The sequence below is a fragment of the Heteronotia binoei genome, chromosome 12, assembly GCF_032191835.1.
Source record: "Heteronotia binoei isolate CCM8104 ecotype False Entrance Well chromosome 12, APGP_CSIRO_Hbin_v1, whole genome shotgun sequence".
Lineage (NCBI taxonomy): Eukaryota > Metazoa > Chordata > Lepidosauria > Squamata > Gekkonidae > Heteronotia > Heteronotia binoei.
In genome coordinates this window covers 32,301,105-32,328,758 of record NC_083234.1, presented here as the reverse complement: position 1 = coordinate 32,328,758, position 27,654 = coordinate 32,301,105, and the positions used below count along the sequence as shown (strand labels likewise).

At 44.1% G+C, this 27,654-nt stretch overlaps 1 protein-coding gene across 2 annotated transcripts in view; it reads right to left on the bottom strand.

Annotated features, from left to right (window-relative positions):
- UNC5D (unc-5 netrin receptor D) overlaps nucleotides 1-22,841 on the bottom strand; it is a 558,897-nt gene extending 536,056 nt beyond the window's left edge. The window contains exon 1 of one of the 2 annotated variants that reach the window (XM_060251212.1): nucleotides 22,650-22,841. In XM_060251212.1, the coding sequence (XP_060107195.1) occupies nucleotides 22,650-22,740 (91 nt within the window). In that variant the 5' untranslated portion in view covers nucleotides 22,741-22,841. The remainder of the gene's footprint in view (nucleotides 1-22,649) is intronic. The other variant, XM_060251213.1, reaches the window with a different exon arrangement.
- Nucleotides 22,842-27,654: the final 4,813 nt, after the last annotated feature.

Below are 27,654 nucleotides of genomic sequence, written 5' to 3'. Positions count from 1 at the left end.
CACATGGAGGAATGGGGAATCAAACCCGATTCTTCCAGATAAGAGTCCACGCACTTAGCCACTACACCAAACTGGCTCTATTGTAATATTGCGGGGAAAAGGATTCTGATAGCTGCCTCGTCCACCAGCAATCTAGCTGCAGCATTCTGTACCAGTCACAGCTTCCAAACACTCTTCAAGGCTAGCCCCAAGCAGAAGACATTGCAACAGTCCAGTATAGATGCAACCAAGGCACTGTGTCTAGATCTGACTGACCCAGGAATGGATGCAGTTGATACACTAGAGGCTGGGCAAAACGGGCTCTGAGCCACAGTTGCCCCTTGGTTTTAGAAACTGATTGCTACATCAAATAGCACTCCCAAGCTGCAAACCTGGCTTTTCAAGCAGAATATAACCCCATCCAAGACAAGAGAGATCTTAAGTTCCTGCCTTTCTACTAACCCAGAGAACCTCTGCCTTGGATATCAGGATTGAGTTTCAGTTTGTTACTCCTCATCCAGCCCATTACTGACTCCCAGCACCAGTTCAGAACATCAGCAGCATCCTCGGAATTAGGTGGAAAAGGTACAGCTGAGTATTATCCACATATTGGTCACATACATCCAGATGATCTCCCAAGTGGTTTCATTATAGATATTGAATAGCATGGGGGAATAAGATGGGGCCCTGTTGTATGACATGATTGGACTCCAGAACAAAAAAGAGAGAGAATGATGTGGTTTGGCCTAATGTGGGTGGGCTGCTGATATATATGTGAATGGCTATGAATATTAGCCATGCCCTCTTTGGAAGCATGCATGCCACATTCCCAGCACAACCCAAGCCAGCGGGGGGGAAGACCTACAACTGTGTGCAATGAAGTTATGCATGCCAGTCCTTTTTCTTCTCTCATCTATTGTGCATTTCTGCCCTACGAATTGAAAAGGGGAGGTGAGCAGATCTGGGACAAAGTGCATGATGTGAGAGTGCTTTATCTCAGGGTAAGGAAAGCAACAGCGACAAGAAAACACCAGGGAGCAGAAAGAATGGATTCTCTTTTTTCCCTTGCTCTTTTGTTTCTTTAAGCTACCCAAGGCCAATACTTAAATCCTTTTGGGGACCCAAGACAGATGCTTAAGAAAATTGCTGTAAACCAGCCTGAGCTCACAACAGAGTGTGAAATTAATTGCTGGACTGCATTTGTTCTTACTCTCTTACTCAAACATGCACACACCTTTGTCTCCCCCTTCCCTATCCCATTATTTTAGCTTGTAAGTTCCTTGCAGGCAGGGACTCTATCAGAGCTTATAAAGGAACAGAAGGGTAAATGGTGCATACAGTTCCCATGAGCTATTATTTGAAAGCCCAAATAGACTCTCAACCCCCACTGTCCACTCACCATCACTAGCTAAGGCAATTTAGTCCAAAGCTCTAGATCTATCCAGCCCATTTTTTATTATTAACTAGAGTCTTACAAGACAATATACAAATGAGAATACAATAAAATAACAAGCATATTAAAACAAATGGAGGATTGATGGGCGGGCACGAAAGAGCATCATTGGTTGTAAGCTGCCATGATGTAAGATGGCTACGATCCAGTGATAGTGGTGCGATTTGGGAATAGTTGCTCATAAAGACCAGACAAAGTTGTGTGCATATGGTTGTTAAAATCCACTTTCCTTTGTTCTTCTGTTTGGTGAATCGGATGCATGATTTTTGTCCATAAGGATATGCTCCTGGATTCTTGCATGCCAGCCAGACAGTAGCAGTGATCTTGTAGCTTTCCAATGAGATGTTGTCATATTGCTCGGGCCAATAGCTCCTCAGCTTACATCTCTGGATGTTTTTGATCCTTTGGGAAGATACCAAACAGTACCAGGTAAGAGACTGTAAGACTGATTACTGATTAGCCAGCTCTGAAAACTTGACAATAGAGTAAAAAGACTTCTGGAACATGCATCCACTTCAGATGCATGCAGTTAAGTCCATACTAGGCAAATATTTATATATAAGATTATGGGAGAGGATCAAGGGACTGTGAAATACAAACTAAACACAGATGAAATATCATTATGTAAAATCCAAATATAACCAGAAAAAATAGAGACCATTCATAGTGTACCTATAGTTTTGCAAAGCAAATCAAGTACCTGTTAACTGCTGAAAAGTCCCAGCTTTTCTTGAGACAGGGGACCCTAAGGTTACCAATTTCAAGGCAGAATCTGGAATTCTCCCAGAACTGCAACAGATCTTCAGACTACAGAGATCAGTTGCCATGGAGGAAATGTCAGCTTTGGAGGATGGCGTCCATGACATCATATATCTGCCTCCAGTAATCTCCCAAGCAAAAGCTGGCAACTGTAGATAGACCCCACAAAAGCTTATGTCGGAATCAAGATCTGTTAGCCTTTCAGATGCAATAAACTCCTGTTTACTTTTTGCTGCAACAGTCTAAAATAGCTATTGTATATGTAACAGATACTTGTACATCTTACCAATCCTTCAATGTTTATCTGGACTTGTACAGAATTGGAGGACTGGGTCAGATGCCAACACTTTACAATTTCAAATTGCTTATATTTTATGTTAATATCACAGATTTCATCTGACCTATCAGAAAAGATTCCCCCCTCCCAAAAGTAGACATCCATTATGAATCGGCTTCCTAGCACATTCTTGAAGAAGAAGATATTGGATTTATATCCCGCCCTCCACTCCGAAGAGTCTCAGAGCGGCTCACAATCTCCTTTACCTTCCTCCCCCACAACAGACACCCTGTGAGGTGGGTGGGGCTGAGAGGGCTCTCACAGCAGCTGCCCTTTCAAGGACAACCTCTGCCAGATCTATGGCTGACCCAAGGCCATTCCAGCAGGTGCAAGTGGAGGAGTGGGGAATCAAACCCAGTCCTCCCAGATAAGAGTCCGCGCACTTAACCACTACACCAAACTGGCTCTCCACCAAACTGGCTCTCTTGGTACTTCTGCTGGGAGAACAGTCATATTCTGCAAAGGGGTGGCTCACCCTGGGACTGGCTAGAACACTTCAGTCTGACAGACTCCCCCGCTGTCTACACAACATCACTCTCCTGCAGCAATTCACTCCAAAGCTCTAGACTGATCCAGCTCAGCTGCAAAGCTCTAGACTGATCTGCTTCACTGCATCCGGCAGTCAAGACCTGGATTGTATTATTTGTTAGCGACACCCTTTTTGTGTGGTTGAATATATGGATCAAAGCTACAAAGCATACCTAGCATACTATTTGTGCATCCTCAATGCTTTTGAAAAGCAAAGAAATAATCATCATCATCCAAGGCTCACTGTGGAGTAAAAGAAAAGATGCCCTGATGTAAATCGAAGTGCAAACGTGAATACAATAAATAGTGTTCTACTCCAATGAAAGCAGCCTTCAGTATAGAATGAAAATGCCATGAACAAATAGGGTGGGTTTTTTACACTAAAAAGAAAGGCTAGACCAAGATGGCAAGGCTAAAACAGTGGGTTGGCTCCAACCAGCTTTTGGAAGGAAAGAATCCCCATTTGACTACCAAAAAGGCTACGTGGGGATTGTGGGACCTATCTAGACAAAAACCAGGTGAGACAGGGGCTGTAGTCAGGAGAGGAACAGGAGATTGAGCAAAAAAAGCTGTCTGGCTCCAATCCAGTGTCCTGATTTGCTAGCATCTCAAACAAAGTAAACGATGAGAGTATGATGACTATTTATTAGTAGCTGACAATGTGACTCTATACAGACTTTCTGAAGTCTGAACTGGAGTCACTCTATAAAGGACGGCACTGTGACAGAGCTCCAATGGGAGGAATAAGCAGGGCCAGCCCTGCCACTAGGCAAACTAGGAAATTACCTAGGGTGCCAGTCTCCTGGGGGCACCAAAGTGGGTGCCCCCCATGTGATTTGGTGACATTAACACTGCAAGGAGGGGCACCAGAAGTTAGCCTTGCCTAGGGTGCCAGAAAGTCTAGGTCTGGCCCTGGGAGTATGACAGGTGCAGGGGGGGGGAAATCAGCTGGGCTGGGGAGATGGAGGAAGGGGGGAGAACATTAGTTCTGTTCTGCTTTTCCCCCCTTTCAAATGCTCCGCTAACAAGAGACTGACACTTGCATATGTGGACAAAGGGGCTACTAAAAATTTGTGGACTAATAACATTAGTGGGCATTTACAAGCCAGCAGACGAGCAGAACTTATTACAGAGGTGCTAAAATTATATTATAGGTAGGACTGTCAGAATGAAAGCTCAGAGAAGGAAAGCCATTAAAACGTTCAGGACTAAAAGATATAGAATGTAAAAGGTGCTCAATTCAAACTACTGGTCCATACTTTCTATTCTGATTACCAGCAATGCTCCAGAGATATTTTCCAACACCTGCTACCCGAAATCCTTTAAATAAGAGATGACACAGACTGAAAATGGGACCTACTACATATAAAATGGTACCATCAACGACCAAGCTGTGACCCATCTTCTATAACACTATTAAAAATGTCTGGCAAGGAAGATGGCAATTTGATATAGGATCTTTTGACATGGAAAAGTTGTCCTAGACTGCCACTATAATAGATGCAATGAATTTCATGAATTGTAGTTTCCCAGGAGTGGTGAGATTCTCACCAGTAACCCCTCATTCACCTGTGATTGGCATCATGTATGAACCTTTCTGAAGTCTCTCTCTTTAGCTTATGACATTGCAGGGAAGTCTTTTACTCCTGATGCTTTACAGTTAGAAATGTAAATGTTCTGAGAATTTTGAAGCCATGGGAAAATTATTTCTTACAAAGCCTAAAACTATTTTTACTGCTTTAACAACATAGCATGCATCATTTGTAACTTAATGAGTACATAAAATCATACCACTTGGCATAGTTATGCAATCTAAAAATATAACTGTAGTTTTCTGCAAATCTAAAGATATAACTGTAGTGTTCCACAATCAAAATTGCAGATATTCCCAGTACCATAGCTGAAAACTGCTGTACAGCTTCTTTAGCGCATGCATCCTAATTTTCTTAACTCTCAGATGTAGAGGTAAAGGTAGTCCAGTCGTTTCCAACTCTGGGATGACGTTGCTTTCACAACTTTTTCATGGCAGACTTTTTATGGGATGGTTTGCCATTGCCTTCCCCAGTCATCTACACCAGGGGTAGCCAATGGTAGCTCTCCAGATGTTTTTGCCTACAACTCCCATCAGCCCCAGCCAGCATGGCCAATGGCTGGGGCTGATGGGAGTTGTAGGCAAAAAAACATCTGGAGAGCTACCATTGGCCACTCCTGATCTACACTTTCCCCCCAGCAAGCTGGGTACTCATTTTACCGACCTCAAAAGGATGGAAGGCTGAGTCAACCTGAGCCGGCTACCTGAAACCAGCTTCCACCGGGATCAAACTCAGGTCGTGAGCAGAGAGTTCAGACTGCAGTACTGCAGCTTTACCACTCTGTGCCATGGGGTGGTGAGAAGGAAACAAAGCCTAAATTGAAAATAAACTCATCCAGTCACAAGCATTTTATCTGGAAATTGAGTTAAACTTTGTAATACTGAAAAAAAATGAATGTGTCAATCATGTATCATCAGACATAGCATAATAACTGGTCAGAATTAGTATTTTAACAATGGTCATTTTCGCACTCACCTTAATCAGCAGTGACAACCCTCTTCACCGTGCAGGATCTGCGCGGATTTCGCACTAATTGCCGCGGAGCACCCAGAAGAGCCGGAAAGTCCCGGCGCTTTTGCGGCGCAAACGGAAACTGGTTTTTGGCGGTTTCCGTTTGCGCCGCAAAAGCGCCGGGACTTTCCGGCTCTTCTGGGTGCTCCGCGGCAATTAGTGCGAAATCCGCGCAGATCCTGCGCGGTGAAGAGGGTCGTCACTGCTGATTAAGGTGAGTGCGAAAACGACCAATAAATACATCCTTGAAAATATGTTTTATACCTCTATAGTATACCGATTCTTACATAGTTCTCTCTCCCCAGGATCAGACTGCCCCTTAATTTGATTGCTTGTGTAAAGCAATAAATGCAGTTTTATACATCACTGACAGATTTATGGCAAGCAGATGGCCACCTAATTCGGAACTGAATTACACTCCAGCAAGTGGTTAATATCGCTTGCTTTGTTGTGTGATGTGCTGGCGCATCAGTGGTCAATGTGTGCCTGCTCTGACAGTGCAGCAGCAGAAGTCTGTCTGGATGTGTTCAGAATTCTAGGGAGAATTCAAGGGAGTCTTCACTCGATCCAACATCTCCAGAGCACAACTGAAGATTCAGGTTTTGTACAAAAATGTTCAAAAGCCAGAAATGTAGAATTATCTTTTCTGTGGCACTTTTTTTCTTCGAGTTAAAGGTGGGGTACGTACTCCTTCTGCTCCTCCATCATCCTCCAAAACAATCCTGTCAGGAGGGTTGCCAACTGCTTGGAGAAAAAAAGGACTGTGCCTTAAAACAATTTCTTTATTTCATCCCTGTATCTTGTCAATCCCTCCACTTCATTCCTAACAAGCAGTTAATATCAACAAAGAAAGTGATTGATGCTTACAGATCCCTGCCCTCAAAGTGGGAGTCCACTTTTCATAAGCCAGTTGCAGTTACTCCTTTTGTCACCAAAAGGCATTTTGCACATGACTTAGAAACCGAATTTGATGTGGGAAACTTAACAAGCTTGCAAATGTCCTGGCTCCTTCATGAAACTGTCACCATTCGGAAGCTGTTCCCTGAAGGAACTGCACTACAAACAAACAGCCCTGTGGGACTGAGATCAAAGATCCATCAAGCCCATCATTCTGTTTCCCCACAATAACTATATGCTACTCAGAATCCCAAAAGCAAGCCACAAAGGCCCTCTCCTGCTCTTCCTTTCCATTGTCTCCTCCCACATGGCAGTGGGGATGGTTCAACACCAAACTGATGGCTGCAGTAACAAATAATGTAACAAGATGCCCCACTGACCTCCACAGTTTAATTCTGTTGAAACAGATGAATGGACAAACAGATTAATGTCACGTATAATTGTTTGGTTGTGTCAGAACTGCTGTGACGGTAATTTTTGGTGCCTTGTTCCCCTCTGAAATTGAAGTTATGCCCTGATTGAGCAACCCAGGCTAGCCCAATTTCATCAGACTGCAAAAGCTAAGCAAGGTCAGCCTTGGTTAGTATTTGGAAGGGAGAGCAAAAAGGAAGACCAAGGTCACAACACAGAGGCAGGCAATGGAAACCACCTCTGGACATCTCTTTCCTTGAAGGCACTATGGGGTGAGGGAAAGTGCATGCTATATCAGGGATGGCCAAAGTTGCTTAACATAATAGCCACCTAAAATGAACATCAGATGTTTGAGAGCTGCAAGACATGAACGAATATTATACATATGTCTTTATTAAAACTCTTCATACTTTCTTTAAACAGAAAGAAAAAACATATATGTATGCACTTTACAACACAACCATTCTAGAAGGAGACTTTTTTTAAACAAACAAAAGTTGGAAATAACAGTCCCCATAAGACCAGCATAGGGAAAGGGAATTATTTTTTTTGCACCATTGGGGTAAGGAAACACACATACCATATAAACAGTGTATCATTATGCATCTTTCTTTGCCTTGACACCAAGGTTAGTAAATACAGCTCCTACAAGAGCTATGGAACGAAGGGGCAATCCTGCACCACGTTATTTAATTCTGTCCCTTCCAGTGGCTCCCCCTGCTCTTGCACTCTCTTTCCCCACTCTAGGTCTCCAGGTGACCTGTGGTGGAGGAGAAGAGCTTACAAGCCTCCCTATTTCCTCCTCCTTCCCCACTTCACACATGGTTGAAATAGTCACCTACCTATGGATCAGTGCTCAGAGGCTGACTGAGAACCCAATACACACTTACTTAAAAGTAAGCCTACATTAGGTTCCTCCTTGACCTGCGGGAGCCACACAATATATGACAAAGAGCCACACTGTGTCTCCCAAGTCAGTTTCACCACCTCATGCTATATTGTTTCACAGTTTTTACACATATTATTCAAACAATAATCATTCCCACCATATGCACTTGATGGCACTTTTAAACCATGCTTTATTTTTTTTCTAATAAGAGCATTCAATTGAAATATGTGCCACTGTGACATAAAATTAACATAGGGTACTACAAAGAAAGTGTTTACTAAATGTAAGCTGAAAAAAAGCACTCAGTTCAGAACCTGCCAAGGACATAGTTATTGTACGCTTTTTGTGTTCTGCTGGAATGTTCATCAAAATAGACATTTTGTTAGTTGGGGAGGAAAGCGCAGTAATATCTTACCTACATAAATAAAACAGATCATACTCTAAGATACTGGATAATTTTCCAGGGGGAAAAACCACGTCATTTGACAATGGAGGCAAGATTTATACATTTTAAATTATTTCAAACTATTATTTATTTACTTAAAACTATCATTATCATATAGAATCATGCAAAAAAGTGCAAAAGCACTTCTCTGTGAACTGTTGCATTTGGACGATGTTTTTAAACTAGCAATTTAAGCTGGATAGCTACCTGTGCACGGCAGCCATCTATACTGAACACACCAAGCCATTCAAGTTCTGTGCTGGAATGCTGAACGATAAGCACACCTAGTGGATTTGCGTTGGTAGTCACTCAAGCACAAAGTCCCTTGGACTGGTACTTTCACCTCACTAGTGCCCCATTTAAAATCAGACTTAAGAAACCGAATGTGGTCTGAGCTGCTGTCAAGCGTTCTGATCTCTTCTAGTACATGCTCCCAATTCTAAATTAACTGCTAATGTTGACTAGTAACCAAGAACAAAGATGCCCTATATTTTCTCCAGTTCAATGGGAGTTTTTGATCTGTTTTGCAGTTTGCCAAAAAAAAAAAAAAATGCCCCAGGACATGAGATGATAAGCACTAGAGAATCGGTGGATTTGTGTTGTATCACAAGCCTTCTTGTCGAGCACAATTCGGGAGACTTTAATCTCTTGTTACGATAATACCCTGAAAGAAACTGATAACACTGCAAGTTCCAGCAGCAGATTTAAACAAAAAAAAAAGGGTAAAAACAATACAAATTATTCTTAAAGAAACTCTCTCCCCCACTTCCAGTTTTAGAACTTGTCATTTCTAAGAGAGGAAAATAACACTTTGATAGTACTTCTTTCTTTGTCATGACCCAGCTTATTCCTCTTGTGATTTCACTTGACAAGACAGATTGCATAACCCTGATGAAAGACTCAAATATTATTAGCTTTCACGGGTTGTGTTTAAATAGGGGAAGGGGAGAAAACCTAGTCTTCATGAAAGCTCTCTTTTGAGATCTTTGGTTTTTATAGGAACTTTGTAATGCAGGTTTTGTAAATTTCTCAAAGTTCTTAACGTTAGGGAATTTTTAAAAAGATCATCTATTACACAAGTCTATATTTTCAAAACATCAATGTTGACCAGTGCTGACCAACTTAAGTACTCCTTGGGGGAAAGCTGTGCTTGAAAACATACCAATCATGATCTTCAGGCTTTACATCTATTAGAGTCCATAATAAGCTCTGTGAAAAGAAGAGGCCTGTGCCATCTGTAGAAAACACTGGAGGGCTGTTTTATTTGCTGGGGCTTTTAATGGGATGCAAGCTGCAGGTAATTTCTTCCAGGTGGAGATTCATTGGGGTTTTATTCTTTTTTACTTTTTCTTTTTAATTGTAGAATCATAGAGCTGGAAGGTACCTCCAAGGTCATCTTGTCCAACCCCCTGTGCAACGCAGGAAACTTATAAATACCTTCATCCAAAAGGGAAAAGCAGGTATATATATTTTAGCAAGTAAGTACTTTATTTCCATAAAGATAGATCAAGATGGGTAGCCATGTTAGTCTGCCTATAGCAATAGAAAAGAGCAAGAGTCCAGCATGAGTTTTCAACAATCACTTCTCACTTCTTCAAGTGCTAAAGAAGGCTGACTCACAAAAGCTCATACCCTACCACAAATTTTGTTAACAGTGGTTAAAAGCAGGATATCTGAAGAAGTGAGCTATGACTCAGAAAAGCTCATACCTGGCCACAATTTTTGTCAGTCTTTAAGGTGCTACTGGAGTGGACTCTTGTTCTTTTATTCCCATAAGGTCAACTCAAAGTAGGAGGGCTTTTTCAGCATTAGGAGATTCCTCAACAAAGGCTGGTGATGGAGCACATGCCTCCTTAGCAGACTGCTGCCTACCACCACTCCTCTTCCTCTGCAAGATATAAGAGGATATCTGCAGGTTATCCACAAGAGCCTTAGAGCAAACTTTGCTTGACCTTGGGGATCTGTGACTGGATCCTCTGACACCATTTAAGCTTAAAAGCAGCCACGTGTTACATAAGCAAAATATGAGTTGTGATGCTGGGAAGAGAGTTCACTCTCCACCATTTGGATTTGTGGCTCAACAAAAATGGGGAGTGAAACTCTGTAGGAAAGGAGCCAGCATCCATGCTATATGATGAGATACCACATCGTACACAGATTGTGGGAAGAAGCAGAGACTGAGATCCCAGAGCCACATACACACACACCTTGGTTTCCAGTTTGATTGAGGCAAACCCACTGATTCCTACCTGATATGATTCTCCTGTGTGGGGATGGCACAACCTCCCCTCACCCCTCCCCGCCCCCCCCCCAAAAAAAACCCACAATATTGTGGGCTGACCATAACTAGCGGTGCATGCTGGAGACTTGATAGTACAAGAACACTGCCATGTACTATTGATGCTACACCTAGACACACATACTTATTTGCTTTCAACCCTGGTAGTTGGACAAGGCATAATATTAATACCTTTTTCTTCTCCCTAGCCAAGGAAGAAGTTGCAACTAAGGAAGAAGCATTTAGGGAAAGAGTTAAACTCCCCCTGACCTAGCTCCAGTCCATATCACAGATATAGCTCCTTTTCAGGTTAAATTCCACATCAGAGATCTAATCATGAGCCTCCTATATTACATACAATATAGTGCTTAGGTCAAGCAATACAACAAAACATAACTGGCCTGTTCAGCAGCTCATATGTATTGACTGTGTCCCTTAGAACAGTGGACTTCAATGAACAAATTTCTTTCTTTGTGGAAGGACACTTTGGACCTTCATATCTGTGAGACCACCTTCTCCCCCGCTCCACCAGGACAGTGTCACTCATCTGAGCAAGGTCTTCTGCAGGTACCAACCTGCAAATGAGCAAGATCAACAACTGTCTGTACACACGCCTTCTCCATTGTGGCCTCCATCTTACAAAACGGCCTGCCTAGGGAGGTCAAGGAGGCACCCACTCTTTTTGCTTTCAGCAAACTATGCCAAACTGAATTATTAAAGAGGGCTTTTCTACACAGCCAACTGAGTTGCACCACACTAAATGATTCACAAAGTTACTTGGATAAATCATTATAGGCTGTGGTCTATACTACTGTGTTCAGCTTGCTGAAACAAGGATCCTACGATGTGATTTTTGCATCATTGAACATGTCATGTTAATACTCGTGCTTTGATACAGTTCTGTCTGTAGATTTCCAATTGGTTCTACAACCCTAATCCTATTGTATTGTTTATTGAATGCCCCATTCTGTTAACTGTATTGACTCACTCTGTGTAATCCACCTTGAGGCCAAGTGAGAAAAGTGGACTATAATTAAAAGAGAATAAAAATAAATAAGATTTGAGGTAACTGAGCGTGGAACAAAGGAAGGTTTAAAGAAACTGATGGATTTCTTCCCCACAACTGCAAACCACTTGGCTCATGCTTCCTGTCCTTGCTTCTGTTTTTGTGTTCATGGTCCTGGATTTGCAAACAGCCTCCTTTCTGAAGTCCAAATCACTTCCTGTCACATGCTTGCACTCAGGGACTCCCAGGTCTGGAATTGCTCCAACAAAGCTTATAATCAAAGTTTCTTGGCAGACATGAAGGGATTCCTTCCCAAACTAATCTGTATCACTACACTTCCCCAAAAGTAGAAAGAAGCCACGGGGACTTCCATCCAAAAGTTGGTGCCCCAGGATGGTGCCCACCCCGTATGGGGAAGCGTCGCAGGCTGGAATCACTGGAAGGAACTCATCAAAATGGTGGAGCACCACATTGAAAACCAGGATGTCCTTGATCGCCTGAAAAGCGGCAGCCTGCTTTTTCCCCCAGACCCATGGGGCGTATTTATCGAGGAGCCTATGTAGGGGTTCTGTGAGGGCAGCTTTGTGGGGCAAGAAGGAATGATAAAAGTTCAAGAGTCCCATGAAACTTTGCAAAATATGAATCTGAATTCAAAATGTTGCCCTAAGTCAGTTGCCATAAAGATCTTCCTCCCCTACTAGAGCTGCAAGAACATTACCATAATATGCCTCTGCCATTACCATAATATGCCACTGACAGAAAACATGTCTTGATCAATCTGGTCAGTGGTTGGTCTGACTCAGAATTCTCCTTCTCTTTGACAAGCAATGGTGGCATGGCTTGGGCTCATGTTATTTCTTGGTTCTCTGTCCCACTAGTTCTCAACAGTAGCTGAGAGGGATTTTGTCTGGGACCTACCACATCCAAACTTGCATGTGCTGAAGACGGTTGTGCCCCCCCACCCCCATCTAGCACCTACAAGGTCCTGAGTTCAACTAAAATTGTATTCAACACAGCATCCAAGCAAATGACCTTGGAAGGCATAAACGTAGGAGATGGAGGCCAAAGCTTCCCTTACTGTCCCCCACAGATATCCACAGAGTTGTTGCCTCTGAACACTGGCCATCACTACATCCTATGCTGAATTCCTGTTTCACTCACTCCATCATGGCAAGGGCAAGGTCCCTTCCTTGCTAAAGATTAAGCTTTAGGGCAGAGGTGAATGGATATACTTTCCCAAGACTTAGACCAGGCTGCATGAGCTGCAAGCCCATTATCATATGACCTATCAATGTCATTTCAGAAATTAAACATTTTTCTTTCATGGCTCATTAAATTGGAAGGGGTGGGGTGACACATGTTTCCTCTAGGCCTAAAAGAGTGATGACTGATCCCTGTTCTTACTAAGAGAGCAAAGATTTAAATTGAATAGTTCTGTTGCTACCTGGATACTTAAACTACAAAACGGTTTAGTAACGGCAGTCTCCAATGTGGTGCCCAGTTTTAAGGCTTCTGATCCAGATTCTTTAAAATGTTGCTTTGGCAGCAGCTGCCACAACAACACTGGGACCTTCACTGTGTGATTAAAGTCAAGCTGTGGCGATCATTCTGTGGCTGGCTCTACCTCCTGCAGCAGCCATTTTGTGGTGCTCTTTATGCTATTTCAGGCTCAAGGTTGAGGTTGAGGACCCCTGGGTTATGCTCTTGGAACACTATTTGTGCATCCAGCGGTCATTTTGTAGAAAAATAGGCGATGGAGCTCATTCAGGGATTGTTATGCAGCTGCACATACTGTTCAATGGACAAGGAGGTGGAACTCTCAGAAAGAGGAGGTGGAACTCTCAGAAAGGTTCAGGAGCTGTGCTCCTGTAAGCTCCCACTGAACCTGAGGCCTGTGTACATCTACACTAGCTTGGTGTCATGGTTAAGAGCCATGGACACTACTTTGGAAAACGTTTGATTCCCCACTCCTCTGCATGAAGCCAGCTAGGTGACCTTGGGTCAGTCACAGCTCTCACAGAGCTGTTCTCTCAAGAGCAGTTCTTGTAAGAGCCCTCTCAGCCCCACCTATCTCACAGGGTGTCTGTTTTGGGCAGAGGAAGGGAAGGTGATTATAAGATGTTCCAAGACACCTTGATGGGGTATAAAACCAACCTTTCTTCTTCTTCTACAACTACTAATATAATTAGCGTAGGTGTACACTGATAGTGTTCCTGTGGAGAATGTTGGCATAATACAAGATATTTCATCAGGATCTAAGGCATCCCCTCCCTCCCTCCTAAAGCAGATGAAAGCATAACATAGGGTATCATCTCAAACTATTGGCCACTAACAGTGTCTTCACCCTTTGCAGTCCTGACAAACCAGGGTCTATGGCTGGTGAACCATTTTGCACTGCAGGGTATTTTTAGTGGTATCACACACTATGCGGTCAGTTGGATATCCAGCCCTCAAAAGAACCTTTGCAATGGCTTTCTCTCTTCCTGAAGCAATAGTCAGCGGATTTATGCTTTATACAGCAACCAAGCAAACACCCCAGTGGGAACTCACTATGTTTGAAACAGTCATTGTAGATGCCAAGTTAAGGCAGCCAAAAGAAAGCAACAACACACTGGAGCATAATTCCCTAATCCCCACTGGTTTTCAATGGAAATTAGTCCCCTAATTTGGAAAAAATAACAATCAAGCCCACCTCTGTGTTTAAGATTACTCTGGCTGTGACCTTTCAAGACATAGGTTCATCTCTTCACCATAAAATTAGTGTTCTGGCTAAAAACAAGGCTCGAATTATGTTCACACTGTCTTTTTATATAATGCAAACCATGTAATTTTTTTGTATATTATACAAAGACAGATTTGTCCAGTAGATGTCCTCTAAAGGAAAGCAGCACAAGTCTGGTGCGTTTCCATGCACTGCAGAAAATCCATGTAATGAAATGCACCATGCTCAACACCTCCATGGGGAGAAATGCTGCATAGAAGCAATTTTCAACCCCTGCCCACTGAAGAGTCTTCTTGGTTTCACTCCCCCACCGAGGCCTTTTGGACTCTCCTGCCCACGCATCTACAACCACTGTACAATTTTTAAAAAATGTTTCTGGAGAGATCATAATTTTTAAAGGTCTTATTAAGCTTCTGAGCCTTTCCTGTATCTATAACACAGTCATTTCTGGACTGTGGCTCACAACTAGACACCTCACATGTTTGACAGCATCAACCAGGCTAATCCCACTGAATCCTACAGATACAGATTATTTCCAAGCCAATATCCCTTATCCAGACACCAGAACAGAATTCCTCAAAGGTGACAGCTCACCCCAGAAAAACAATGCGTGAAGAGGGTACAATGGTATGTACAAAGGTTGAACAAGAGTGTGAAAATAAGTAAACAGTATCATCAAGTGACCAAAGAATAAACATAAATATTTTACATGCTGTTAGCCACCCCAAATCCTGTTCTGGGAGAGGGAGCAGGATATAAATGTGATAAACAATAATCCTCCATTTTTTCAACCATCTCTAAATCCATTTCAATCAAACAATATACCAGCTTCGAAATTGTCAGATCTCCAGTGTCTAGGAGTGCCAGCCTGCAGGTGAGACCTGGGGAAAGCCCCAGAATTACAACTCATCTTTAAACTACAGAGATCAGTTCCTCTGGAGAAAATGGATGCTTTGGAAGGTGGACTCTGTGGCACTGCACTCCACAGAGGTCCCTGTCCTCCCCAGGCTCCAGCCCAAATCTTCAGGAATTTCCCAGCTTGGATCTGGCAAACCTACCTATGACATCCACAAGTCTCACCCTTTTTTCCTACACAAAACATGACATCCTGGCCCTCTGATCAACATCACAGCCACCAAAAAATCTGACCCACATCTGCAGCAGTGAAAACATACTAATAGCCCATCAGGAACATAGAGTTAAACCTGTAGCCTTTGGACTCAAAGTGCACTCAAAATATCAAAGTGCAGGTCTATAGTTACACAGCCTGAGAGCCAAATCAAATTATACTCCTGCAGCAAGTAACATTAGCCCAATGGTCAGTGCTCCTCTCTAAAGCATTCTCCATAGGAGGCCGTTAGCTATGAAGAAGTAGAGGAAAGATGTTTTTAACCTCCGTTCAAATCCCCATTCAGCAGCTTACCTGGTAACCTTGGGCCAGTCATTTTCCTCTCAGCCTAACCTACCTTGCAGGATTGCAGTAAAGGCAAAACAGACAACCATGTGAATTACCTTCTTGGAGGAAGCGAGGGATGCACTGCAAGAGGTAGATTTTCTCTCTTCCTGCCATTTCCCCCCATCAGGCTTCTCTCCCACCCAAGTCATTCTTCCGTTGCAGGACACCAGACTCAACTTGTGGAAGTAAGCATAAATACAGAAATTGTTGGGACTCTCTGTCTGGGGCAACGATGCTCTGTATTCTTGGTGTTTGGGGGGGGGGGGCTTCTAGTATCCTGGCCCCACTGATGGACCTCCTGATGGCACCTGAGGGCTTTTTGCCACTGTGTGACACAGTGTTGGACTGGATGGGCCACTGGCTTGATCCAACATGGCTTCTCTTATGTCCGTATGTTCTTAAACCACCCAAAGGACAAGAACAAAAGGAGCTATACATGACACAAAAGGCACAATTTACAAACAAGTCTTAAAATTCAATTTGGTTTTAAGAAATCAACATACAATGTACATTAACAGAAACAGTCTCTTTGCGGGCGATCACAATATTAGGAAAGTTCTGATGATGCCATATAGGAGAGACACTCAAATCTCTTTTAAAGCAGAAATGGAAAATGAAATAAGGTCCTGCTTGCTATAAACGAATCCAGCCATCTGCTTCACTAAAAGCAGCAATAGCATGCTAAGCAACAGAAACAGCAGCCTCTGGTGTTAAGATTCCACTCTGAAGCTCAAAACTCCACATTTCTCTAGCAAAGAAGACTGAAAATACAGAAAAAGGCAGCCTCACGTTTCCTCAAGGGAACCCTTGATCCACAAGCAATTTTCCATCTTAGGGTATGATAGCATACTGTTTGTGCTTGCGTACTGCAGTTTTGCCACCAAAGTTATTATATTAGCAGCGACATTCTGCCTCTTGGAAGCTAATCCTGAAAGGGGACTGTGGAAGATCACTGTTCTTGTAGCGCAACTAGAATACAGCCTAGGCTACTGTCCCCTCTGCAGAATGAGAAAAAGAGTTCTCCGCCAGGAGAAGTGAAACAAATGGGATTTGAGCAATGGCGAGGTGTGGCTGCTTGAACCTTTTTAATTAATGCCATGAGAGCACACTTTTGTATAACCAAGATGCCATCTCCCCTAATACACAGGGCTTCCTGACTATAACAAAGTCTGCTGTACAAGCAAGGTGGCAGAAAATTATTTTATGAGCATATGTGGAGGGTGACTGTACCACTGAAAACTAACTGCTGGGAGGCAACAGCAGGGGGAAGCTTTGGTCTCTGTGTTTATATGATCACCTATCTGGCCACAGCTGAAAACAAGATTCTAGACTAGGTGTTGTTTTGATCCAACATCAGGGAGCACAAAGCTCCCTGCTTGTTATGAAACTCTGAACCACTGCTTAAATCAAGCGTTTAGCCCCATATATACACACTGCTGCAGGATTTTTATATTACTGCTAACTAAATGCTTTGGCATTAAATATGGGCTTAGTAGATCAGCTAGGAGTTTGAGAGAGGGGTTTACTCTCCAAAGGGTCCCAGTCCCTTAGCATGCTTCTTCTCTTCCACACCATTGTGCAGTACCAAGAGGTCTCTGCCTAAGCCCTTATTACAATGCTAATGCTGTCTGATTTGTCAAAACATACACTGTGTAGCTGTGAATATAACTGATTAATGGCACAAGCACAATTCAAATTGTAATGAAATATCTGAGACAGACTTTTACAAAGGGTGGCGTTCCATAGGTCAGCAAAGCAGCATCTCTGGAGCCATCTTGCTGGAAAAGTTTGCAAGTTCCATTCACAGAAGGGGAAAAAAGCAAGGAGATTAATGACTACATTGGCCTGTGTCTAAGACAAGATCTATGAACCTCTTGCAGCCTTCCTCCAGCACCAATCTGCAACTTTTTCAGAAGCAAAACACACCAAAGGTGCCCAACTGCTGGATTCATAATGTATTCCTGTTCAAGAAGTATGGGAAGAACTAGAAGTCAGTCACAGAGCTGTCACTACTATGGAAAACAGAAACCTGGGGTCTTGTTTCCCTCAATATTCCCCATAATAATTAATGAGGGGCATGTTTGGGGACATCATATGTTGCCCTTACTAAACACAATGGGGAGAAAAAGAGGGGGATGCAGAGTTGATGCTATCAGTATAAACCGGTATAGTGCTTAAGTGCTGGACTAGGAGACCCAACCTCAAATCCCTGCCTAGCTATGATGCTAACTGGGTCAACCTCACCTACCTCCTAAGGTTGCAAGGGACAAAATAAGAAGAGAATCATCCAAAATGCTTGGAGGAACAGCAAGATAAAATGTGATGAGATTCCCCCCCCCCCCCCGCTTCTAGGAATGACAGTCATATGATTCCAAGCTTGTAATGTTCTTCCTTTCTACAACTTCAAATGTGGCCCAGCTCATGTTGAAGTGTTATTTTCCCCTTTTCTTTACAACTCATAGCAAAGAAGGTCCACATACAAAACCAGAGACCAGACCCATTATTCAAGATTGTGGGTCATTTTTTCCTTAAACCACAAAAAATATAAAACTGGAATCTTACAGACCTCAAAAAGTAACATTTTAATTCTAGCATAATCTTTCATGGATCTATACTTATGACTGAGCTCTAATCCATGAAGGCTTACATTGGAACAAAAACTGGTCTTATGTGCTACAAGATCCGGGCTAATTTTTTTTTTTTTTTTGCTGAAATACAATAATCCCTCTGAAATAAGAGCATGCTCAGCTATAGACATGAAGCGCAAACAGATCAGAATATCAAATACATGGCAATGTGATATTAATTCTAGCAACAGGCTCTGGCCTGTAGATCTTTGTCATGGACAAACATGTACTACTCATACGTTTGAGAGTACCAATTATTCTCACATTCATTCTTAGTACAATTGTGCAAGCTAGAAAAATTTCTTCATATTACAAATGAACTAAACCTCAAGAGGAAAGGGTGATTTATGATGGTGCAAAGATCTGAAATTCTATCTAAGCAAAAGCCCAAATGGCCATCTACCCACCCAGTGACTCTAGCAACATACTCTGCATTGAACTCTTAAAATATTCAGGCTAAGACAATGGAAACTACACACACATAGCCAATTCTGTCTAACATACTATGTTGTGAACTTGGGCCCATAATAAATAAAATAGACCCAGACCCAACACTTTGGTTATCCACAGAATAATAGGATGGGCCTAAAAAACATTTCAGTTCTGAGTCTCAACTGTGTTGATAACCTGGGAGTAAAAATGGGACCGACCTCACCTTATGAATGAACCATACATAAGTTACAAAGCACTTCACAAAAAGGTGCAATAAAAACACTAAGATGTCTGCCCTTGGTATCATTAAGCCCAAGCTTACAGAGTAAATTGAATTCATACTGCAACCTGACCACCCTGGTAGACCCTCATAATCATCAATGAACAAATTTATTGAGTGTGCCTTATTACCATAAATCAGAAGTGGCACAGAGGGGACCTCAAACAGGACTGTCTGTGCAAAGGCAGAGTCAGAAAGAAATTGTTCAGCTACTGCTTTTAACCAGGGTAGTCACCAAACTACAGAAACCTTAGTTGAATAATATGAATATTGATTAAATTAGCATAAATCTGAATGCAAAAGTAAACTGTTCTGGGGAAAATACACTTTGTTTTTTAAACGAATATTAACAGGCCATTATGCTTTTTTTAAAATGTACTTTATTCCAGGTAGAAAAAAAACAGTAATCAAACCGAGTAGGGAAGACATTGCAAATCAGTGAGCATTACAGTAAATAAGAAAATAGGTTACAAAAGAAACTGCAGTGATAAGGAGAAGGAATGTTCTTAAGCAGATAAACCTCTCTGTTGAGAACAACTCATAATATACACCTATTGATATTTTAGAAATTCAGATCAGAACACACCAATGGTATCCACAGACCACAGGTGTGTAAGCACCGCCTAAAGCAGTAACATCTCTGCATTGAAGAATATTTCTTGGCCTAGTACACAGCCTACAAGAGACATACTATGAACCTTCATCCATTTCAGGAAAAGTAAGCCAAAGTTTTAAGAAATCAACCAGGCTAGTTCAGCCTCTGACTGCCCTACACTGACAGGCAAGTTCCTCCATCCTCCAAATATGCCCAGTGATTGTTTGAGTCAAAGCCTGTGGCTCTCTTTAGTTTGGACACCATTAGCAGACATTTATCTCAACATTAGCTTATGGTCGCTACTTCTTGCACACTTTAAGAACAGAAAAGGAACATGGGGCTGTCCTTCTGCAAACCAAGGTTTTCAATGAACATATTCATTTCCATCTGCAAAGTATAAGTTAGTTGGGTGGGCACCTGCCATTGATACCCTTTTCAAACAATGCCATACTTAACATGTCCTCCCCCTCTCTGATGCTGACTTGGTTAGCAAGTGGTAGTAGGAGAGAACTCCTGGTAGGAGAAGAATAGCCAGGTGAGCCCTTGCAATGAACAAATAAAACTGTAAGAGATGCTGTTCCTGTTAACCAGTAGCTCCTTTATAAAGCAAATAAATAAACAAACAATTAATCAACTAAACAGCTCATCTCCCCTCCCCCCAGCTTTAGAATACAAAACACACTCTTGTCTGACTTTAAGTTCAAGGGAAAGAAAGCAAGAATATTTTTCACACTGCAAAAGACACTGGTGCTTTGCGTATAGTACTTCAAAGTTGCAGGCTTCTGTGCACGAAGAAATCAATGAAACCAGCGCCTTCTGAGGCTCTCTTCTTCAATTTACATTAAACTCTGCCTATAAAACAGCGTACAGGAGTGGAAGAGAATCCATCTGCATATGCAACTTTAACAGGATTAAGGTGCATCCAGTGGCTGCTCTGAAATAATTTCATTTGCCACCAATGTTCCCTCTAAGCTGCAGAGCCTTATGAGCAAAAATTCTACTTTGCGAGCTACTGGTATTAAAGGGGCATTAAAGTTGTGAGCTACTGCATAAATTAGTGTGCTCTGGGGTCATCCTTCCTGAGCTAAGACAAAAATGTGTGAGCTGGAGGCTAAAAAATTGTGACCTAGCTCGCCCGAACTCAGTTTAGAGGGAACATTGTTTGCCACCCCACCCCCACTTTAGAACTACCCCCCTCTGGAATGCTCTATCGCTTCAAGGTGGCTTGAAGATAACTTCACAAACTGTAATCTTATAGCTCAATGGGTCAGCAAGTGGGGTTAAGTATTGGGCTACAGCTATAGCTGAACGGTACGTGGCATTTTAAAAAAAAACCTAAGGAAAGAGGGCGCATTGGGGCTAAAAATACTCCATCTCTCACAGTAATGTCTAAAAAGAAATCCACAGCAGTCAGGTACACCGAAAGCATCCGGCTTGGTGGTAAACTGCAATTAAAAAGCTTTTGAAAGCCGGCAGAGAGGAGGAACAGCAACGTCGCTATGCGCCAGGCGAGGATGGATTCCAGATGCCAGCATTGGCCCAGCCCGATGTATTCACACTTAGACATTCTTCCTGAGCGGCGCAGGGTCAAACTCCTTAACCTCCCACCCTCTCGGTACACATTCTGCTTGGCAATATAAATTTAAAAGGCAAGGCAGCTTCCCGTAAGCCCTATATAAAACACACCCCGGGAGGGGGGGGCAGAAGAGGGTGCTTTCTGCTCCTCAGTCCCAAGTTCTCAGGCAGCTAAGCTTCAGTCCAAGCCCATCCCCCCCCTGTAACAGCTCCACCATCATTCAGCAAAACAGGTCCCCCGATGCACATGTCTTCTGCAAACCCTTCTTTGCCCAGCCAGAGGCATCAGCAGCTTTACTTTTACTCCATTCGGAAAGGGAGAGATCAGGCAAGGAGAACCAACTGAGGGCTGGAGCCAGACCACACTGAGCCACCTGCCGAAGCCTTGATTCACAGGTTGCGGGTGGTGCCCCCAAACCCACCCAAGACCAAGGTCCACCGACAGGGAGAAGAAGAAGGGTCTCAATCTTCCACCAGAGGCTTACAGATTAAAGTCTGGAGATTTCCACAGGCAACATGCAGGCTAAGGGAGGGCAGGCACTTTGAAAAATATCATTAGGAGACAGGACTGCGCCGAAACTACCCGATTCAACACACACACGCCAAGGAAACGAAGCAATGGTGATTGGTGTCGCCATCGGTTAGCCAAGATCTAGTCAGCTACAGAAAATGGAGGTGTCTCCCAACAATCCAACTGCCCACCACGCTGTGACAGATGCACATTCCACAACCCTCCCCGCCCCCCCCCCGCCCAGAGTCTGGGAGAAACTCTCTTTCCAAGCAGAAACGCTTTCTTGTAGCAGGTGCGGGTTGGAAACCTCTCTGCTGGGCGGCGAGGGCAGAAGTGCCAAGCACATGGAGACGCGGGAGGCAAAAAGGGGATTCGGTTAAGTGAGGCAGATGCAGCTGCCGGAACGGGATCGATTCAAGTTGGAAGCGCCCAGCGCCCGCGGAAGATGCTCAGCCCCGCAGCGCCCACCCTACGCACCCCTACACCACGCGCTGCACCAGCTCTTCCCTAAGCGCGGGAGGGGGGAGAAGACCCTCCACTGCTTCCCCGCTTCCCCGTGCCCTGTCGCAGAAGCGGCCTCCCAGAGACGCCCATTGCAAAGGATACCTCCTCCCCCCCCCCCCGTCCCCATCAGCCAAGCCACAAGGCGGCCAGAGGAATCCGGAGCCACTTCGCTTTTCCCTTCCCCGGGGGGTAAAGTGGAAAGAACCCGGCGAGCCCTGCAGCCGTCGTCTCCCCGCGGTGGCGCAACCGGTGGGCCACGCGCACGCCGACTCCGGGCTCGCCTCGGCAAAACTTGCCAGCCCGCCCCCCGCCAGAAAGGCAACCGAGGCGACGCTCGCCCGGAGCTCCGAGCGTCCACTCACCTCGCAGGGCTCCAGCCCTGGTCCCGAGCACTCCGGGCAGCAGCCAAAGCCCCAGCCAGAGGGGGCTCCTCCTACCTCCAGCCCCCATCATGCGCAGCCCCAAGGCGGCGGCGGCAGCTCCCACCAAGTCCCGGCACCGAAGCCAGGCGGCTACCTCGCCACCTTCTCGCCCGCCCGCCCGCCGCCCGGCACCAGACTAAAGGCAGCAGCCGCGCGCCTGCATCCCAATGAGACCCCCCTCCTCCCCGCCAGCCAATTAGGCGAGGGCGGGGCGGGGCCAGCGGCCGAAGAGGGAGAAGGGGGCGGGGCCCGCCGGCCGGACCCAACGGCGAGCGCAGCGCTGGAGCCCGGCGGGAAGGAAGGAAGGAAGGAAGCAGGTGGGGTTGCTGCTCTCCGGCCTTGGGATTCTCGGCCGCTGTCTTCGGTGAGAGCTGCAGGGCTGGGCTTGCCCCTGGTTCCGAGGCTCCGTTGCTGTCGAGCGGCGATTGCCGAGCCCAACTCGGGCCCGCTCCGCTCGCGCCTCAACTTTTCCCTTTCTCTTGTTTCGCTTCTCCCTTTTCTCTCCACCCCACCCCCCTCGATCTTTGTCTTTTACTTTCTCTTCCCGGCTTCTTCTTCTCTCGCTTTTCTTCGTCCTCCCCCCCCCCCTTTGTTATTTTTATCTGCCTATTTCCAACCCCCCCCCCACCCGCCAAGATAACAAGTGAATGCCTTGTAAAGCAAAATGGGATGGCTCTTTTCTTGCGTCAAGGCTTTTTTCATTTTGTTTTAATTTAAAATATGTATTATTTCTCACCGTTAAAAAAAAATGTTTGCAGAGGCTTACACAACGTTCAAGAGCAGAATGCAAAACTTGCACAGCAAATGCCTGTCACAATCAAGGTTCCCTGCAAGCTGCAGAGTCTTGTGAACAAAAATTCTACTTTGGGAGCTACTGCTGGTATTAAAGTTGGGAGCTACTGCATCAATTAGTGTGCTCTGGGGTCATCCTTCCTGAGCTAAGACAAAAATGTATGAGTTGGAGGCTAAAAATCGGTGAGCTAGCTCATGCTAACTCAGCTTAGAGGGAACACTGATCACAATTTAGATCACCCCAGGGATCCTGGAGAGTTTTTTTGGTACCCTCTCTGGGCATAAAGGGGTCACTGAAGGAGTGCAGGGGGAGGTAGCTGTGGATTTCCTGCTTTGTGGAGGGGGGTTGGACTAGATGACCTGGGGTACCTTCCAACTTTGTGTTTCTATGTTTTCTCTTGCCCTTCCTCCAAGAAGCTCAAGAAGACTGCATCCATGGTGCTTCCTTCTCTACTTTTTCATTACAGAACAACTCTATGAGTGAATGGATGACCCAGGGTCTCCCAGCAGGCATCATGGGATTGGAACCCAAGTTTTTCAAATCCTTGCCTGACACTAGCCACTGCATCACACCCATTCTCCCTGTAATAAAAAATGCTGCAAGAATCAGCGCTTCAGATTGCAAGGGCAGATCCTGAGTTCAAACCATTGGTAGAATGCATAGGGTTGCCAGGTCCAATTCAAAAAATATCTGGAGACTTTCAGGGTGAAGCCAGGAGACTTTGGGGGTGGAGCCAGGAGCAAGGTTGTGACAAGCATAATTGAACTCCAAAGGGAGTTCTGGCCATCACATTTAAGAGGCTGCACACCTTTTAAATGCCTTCTCTCCATTGGAAATAGTGGAAGATAAGGGCACCTTCTTTTGGGGCTCATAGAATTGGACCCCCGATCCAATCCTCTTGAAAATTGGAGGGCATTTTGGAAAGAGGCATTGGATGCTATGCTGAAAATGTGGTGCCTCTGCCTCAAAAACAGTCCCCCTAGAGCCCCAGATACCCACAGATCAATTTTCCATTATACCCTGTGGAAATCAGTCTCCATAGGGAATAATGGAGTACCCAGCAGACATTTCCCTCCCCCCCTCACCCTGTTTTCTGATGACCCTGAAGCAGGGGGAGGGCCTCCAAACCAGGGATCCCCTAGGGATTGGCAACCCTAAGAACACATGAAGACTATGTGTTCGTGTTATGTGCGTAGGTGGTGGTGGGGGGTGCCAGCACAATCAGTGATACATAGTGTGTGGCTGATATGTTCAGTTCTGCTCCTCCTCTTGTGTGTGGGCCTGTACGCTCATGGACATGTGAACAAGGTATGTGTTAGTAGTAAATAATACTGAATTGCCAAGCCCTTTGGAAAGTCTCCATAGGTCTGTCTTAGTTTTTATAAAATGGTGGTGGTGGTGGTGGTGGAAAATGCCATCAACTTATGATGACCCCCACAGGGTTTTCAAGGCAAGAGACATTCAGAAGAAGAAGACTGCAGATTTATACCCCGCCCTTCTCTCTGAATCAGAGTCTCAGAGCGGCTTACAATCTCCTTTGTCTTCTTCCTCCACAACAGACATCCTGTGAGGTGGGTGGGGCTGAAAGCGCTCTCTCAGAAGCTGCCCTTTCAAGGACAACCTCTGCCAGAGCTACGGCTGACCCAAGGCCATTCTATCAGGTGCAAGTGGAGGAGTGGAGAATCAAACCCGGTTTTCCCAGAAAAGAGTCTGCACACTTAACCACTACACCAAACTGACTCTCAGAGAGGTTTGCCATTGGTTGACCCTGTGTAGCAACCCTGGAATTCCCTGGTGGTCTCTCATCCAAATATGAAGCAGGGCAAACCGTTCTTAGCTTCTAGGATCTGATGAGATCAGGCTAGCCTGGGCCATCCAGGTCAGGCATGAAACAATCCATTTCTAGAAACTGAAATATTCCATGGAAAAATATAATAACATTTCCATAGTAAATTTTCCCACTCTATGCTGTTCCATTTTTCAAGATAATGCACATGGATCTATTATTCTTGTTATGCTTTAACCTTTGTTTGTAGAGTTTGTAGTTTGTAGAGGTGATCTAGAGAAGTTGCAAAATATTGGGCTCTTTCTCACCTATTCAGTGCAGGTGCGGAATTCTCTTAACTCTGATCACAAGATCACCTTACCAGATGTTCGAAGCATGTTTAAAAAACTGGAAACTTTACATGATTTGTATCCGCTTGCAGAGAGGGCGGGATAGAAATTTGAAGTAATAAATAAATAAATATCCCCTTCATCATGAAAAACGAGTGGTAAACTTGTAAGCTTTTCAGTAAACTTGTCCTGAGCACCTGAACTCATAGTAAATTTCATTGAAAAGTCAATTGTATTTACTTATAGATAAATGTGCTTAATGATTGGGAAGTTTGTGTCTACATGCAGCATCTTTGCTTCCAGCCTCACTGCTTTACCTAATTTACAGTACAATCCTACCTTTTTCCTGGGAGTAAACACTATTGAGTATACCTGAGTAGGAGTCCTCATAGACTTGCTCAGAATGGCTAGCTTAATACTCAAGTGTCACAGTAAAGATGCACAATATGTAGGATTGTATGCAACAATCTCTTCACATGTAAGGGGGCAGAAAAGGCAACTGTTGTTGCCTCCTCCAGCATATGTATTCAAAGATATATTGCCACTGAATGTGGAAGTTCCATTTAATTATCATAGACAATAGACTAATGCATTTAATGAGCCACTTGCCTACTATGATCCCTTCCACCCAGCACTATGGTAATTGAATGGCAAGGGGGTCATACAGGATTCACAAGTAGCCTGGAGCTGTACAGGATCAATCATGGAAAAGATGCACACAGCTGTGTTTTCTTACATATCTACAACACAAGGCATAGCAGAGACAAATAGACTCCTTCCCAATACAATTGCTACATCCACATCATGTCCTGCATCTGTGTTCTAAGAATGCTTGAGCTTCAGCCAGCTCACACCTCTCTGCCTCTCTTCTTCTCCCTAAATTCAGTCAGAGAAGGATGGTGGCTCAGTGGTAGAGCATCTGCTTGGGAAGCAGAAGGTCCCAGGTTCAATCCCTGGCATCTCCAAAAAAGGGCCCAGGCAAATAGGTGTGAAAAACCTCAGCTTGATACCCTGGAGAGCCACTGCCAGTCTGAGAAGACAATACTGACTTTGATGGACCAAGGGTCTGATTCAGTATAAGGCAGCTTCATATGTTCAAACAGCAAACTTTCCAGCTAACTGGAGGGCATCATCTCCCAAACTCCAAAGCTGGAGAGAGATTCCGAATTATCAGGTGACAATCTCACATCATCAGCTTCCATGGATGAAATGTCAACATGCCATTCTGGACTATTAGCAGGTGATCTGTTTAATAAAGGATGTGCCCAACATCCTGGACTTTTTTGTAGCAGGAACTCCTTTGCATATTAGGCCCCCTGATGTAGTCAATCCTCCAAGAGCTTTCAGGACTCTTAGCACAGGGCCTACTGTAAGCTCCAGGAGGATTGGCTACATCAGGGGTGTGTGGCGTAATATGCAAAGGAGTTCCTGCTACAAAAAAAAGCCCTACCAACTTCAATCTGTAAACAGCACGAGTTTCCCGGAAGACTGCATTTCTGGTCCTTAGAGGGGACCCTTTTGTTCAGTTACCATATTTGCATCTTGCAAGCTCAACAAAAAAGCAACACATGATCTAAAATGTGTACTTTACTTAATCAGATACTTTATTCCTGTAATTCAAAAAATGGTACAATTTGAGACTGTTTTTAAGGAACTATTAGGGTTATGGAAGAAAACATGAACAATCATTGTACTATACAATGATTGTATAGTACATAATCATTGTACTTTCAGTTGCTGAAAAAGGGATGAAAGGGTCCTTTGATCACCAAAAGGGATATGCTGATACTTGCATAGGCAAAAGTCCATGTAGGACAAGAACTGTCCTAAGTTGGGGAATTAGGTGAGGTTCAATAGAAAAGCTCCTTCTCATATAAGAACTCAGGGACATCCAGTGAAGCTGAATGGTAAAAGTTTCAGACAAAAATATTTCACGTTATATTAAATTAAGTTGTAAGGTTCAATTCCTCAAGAAGTGGTTGCAGCCATTAGCTTAGATGGCATTGAAAAGGATGCACAGAACATCAGTTCATTAAA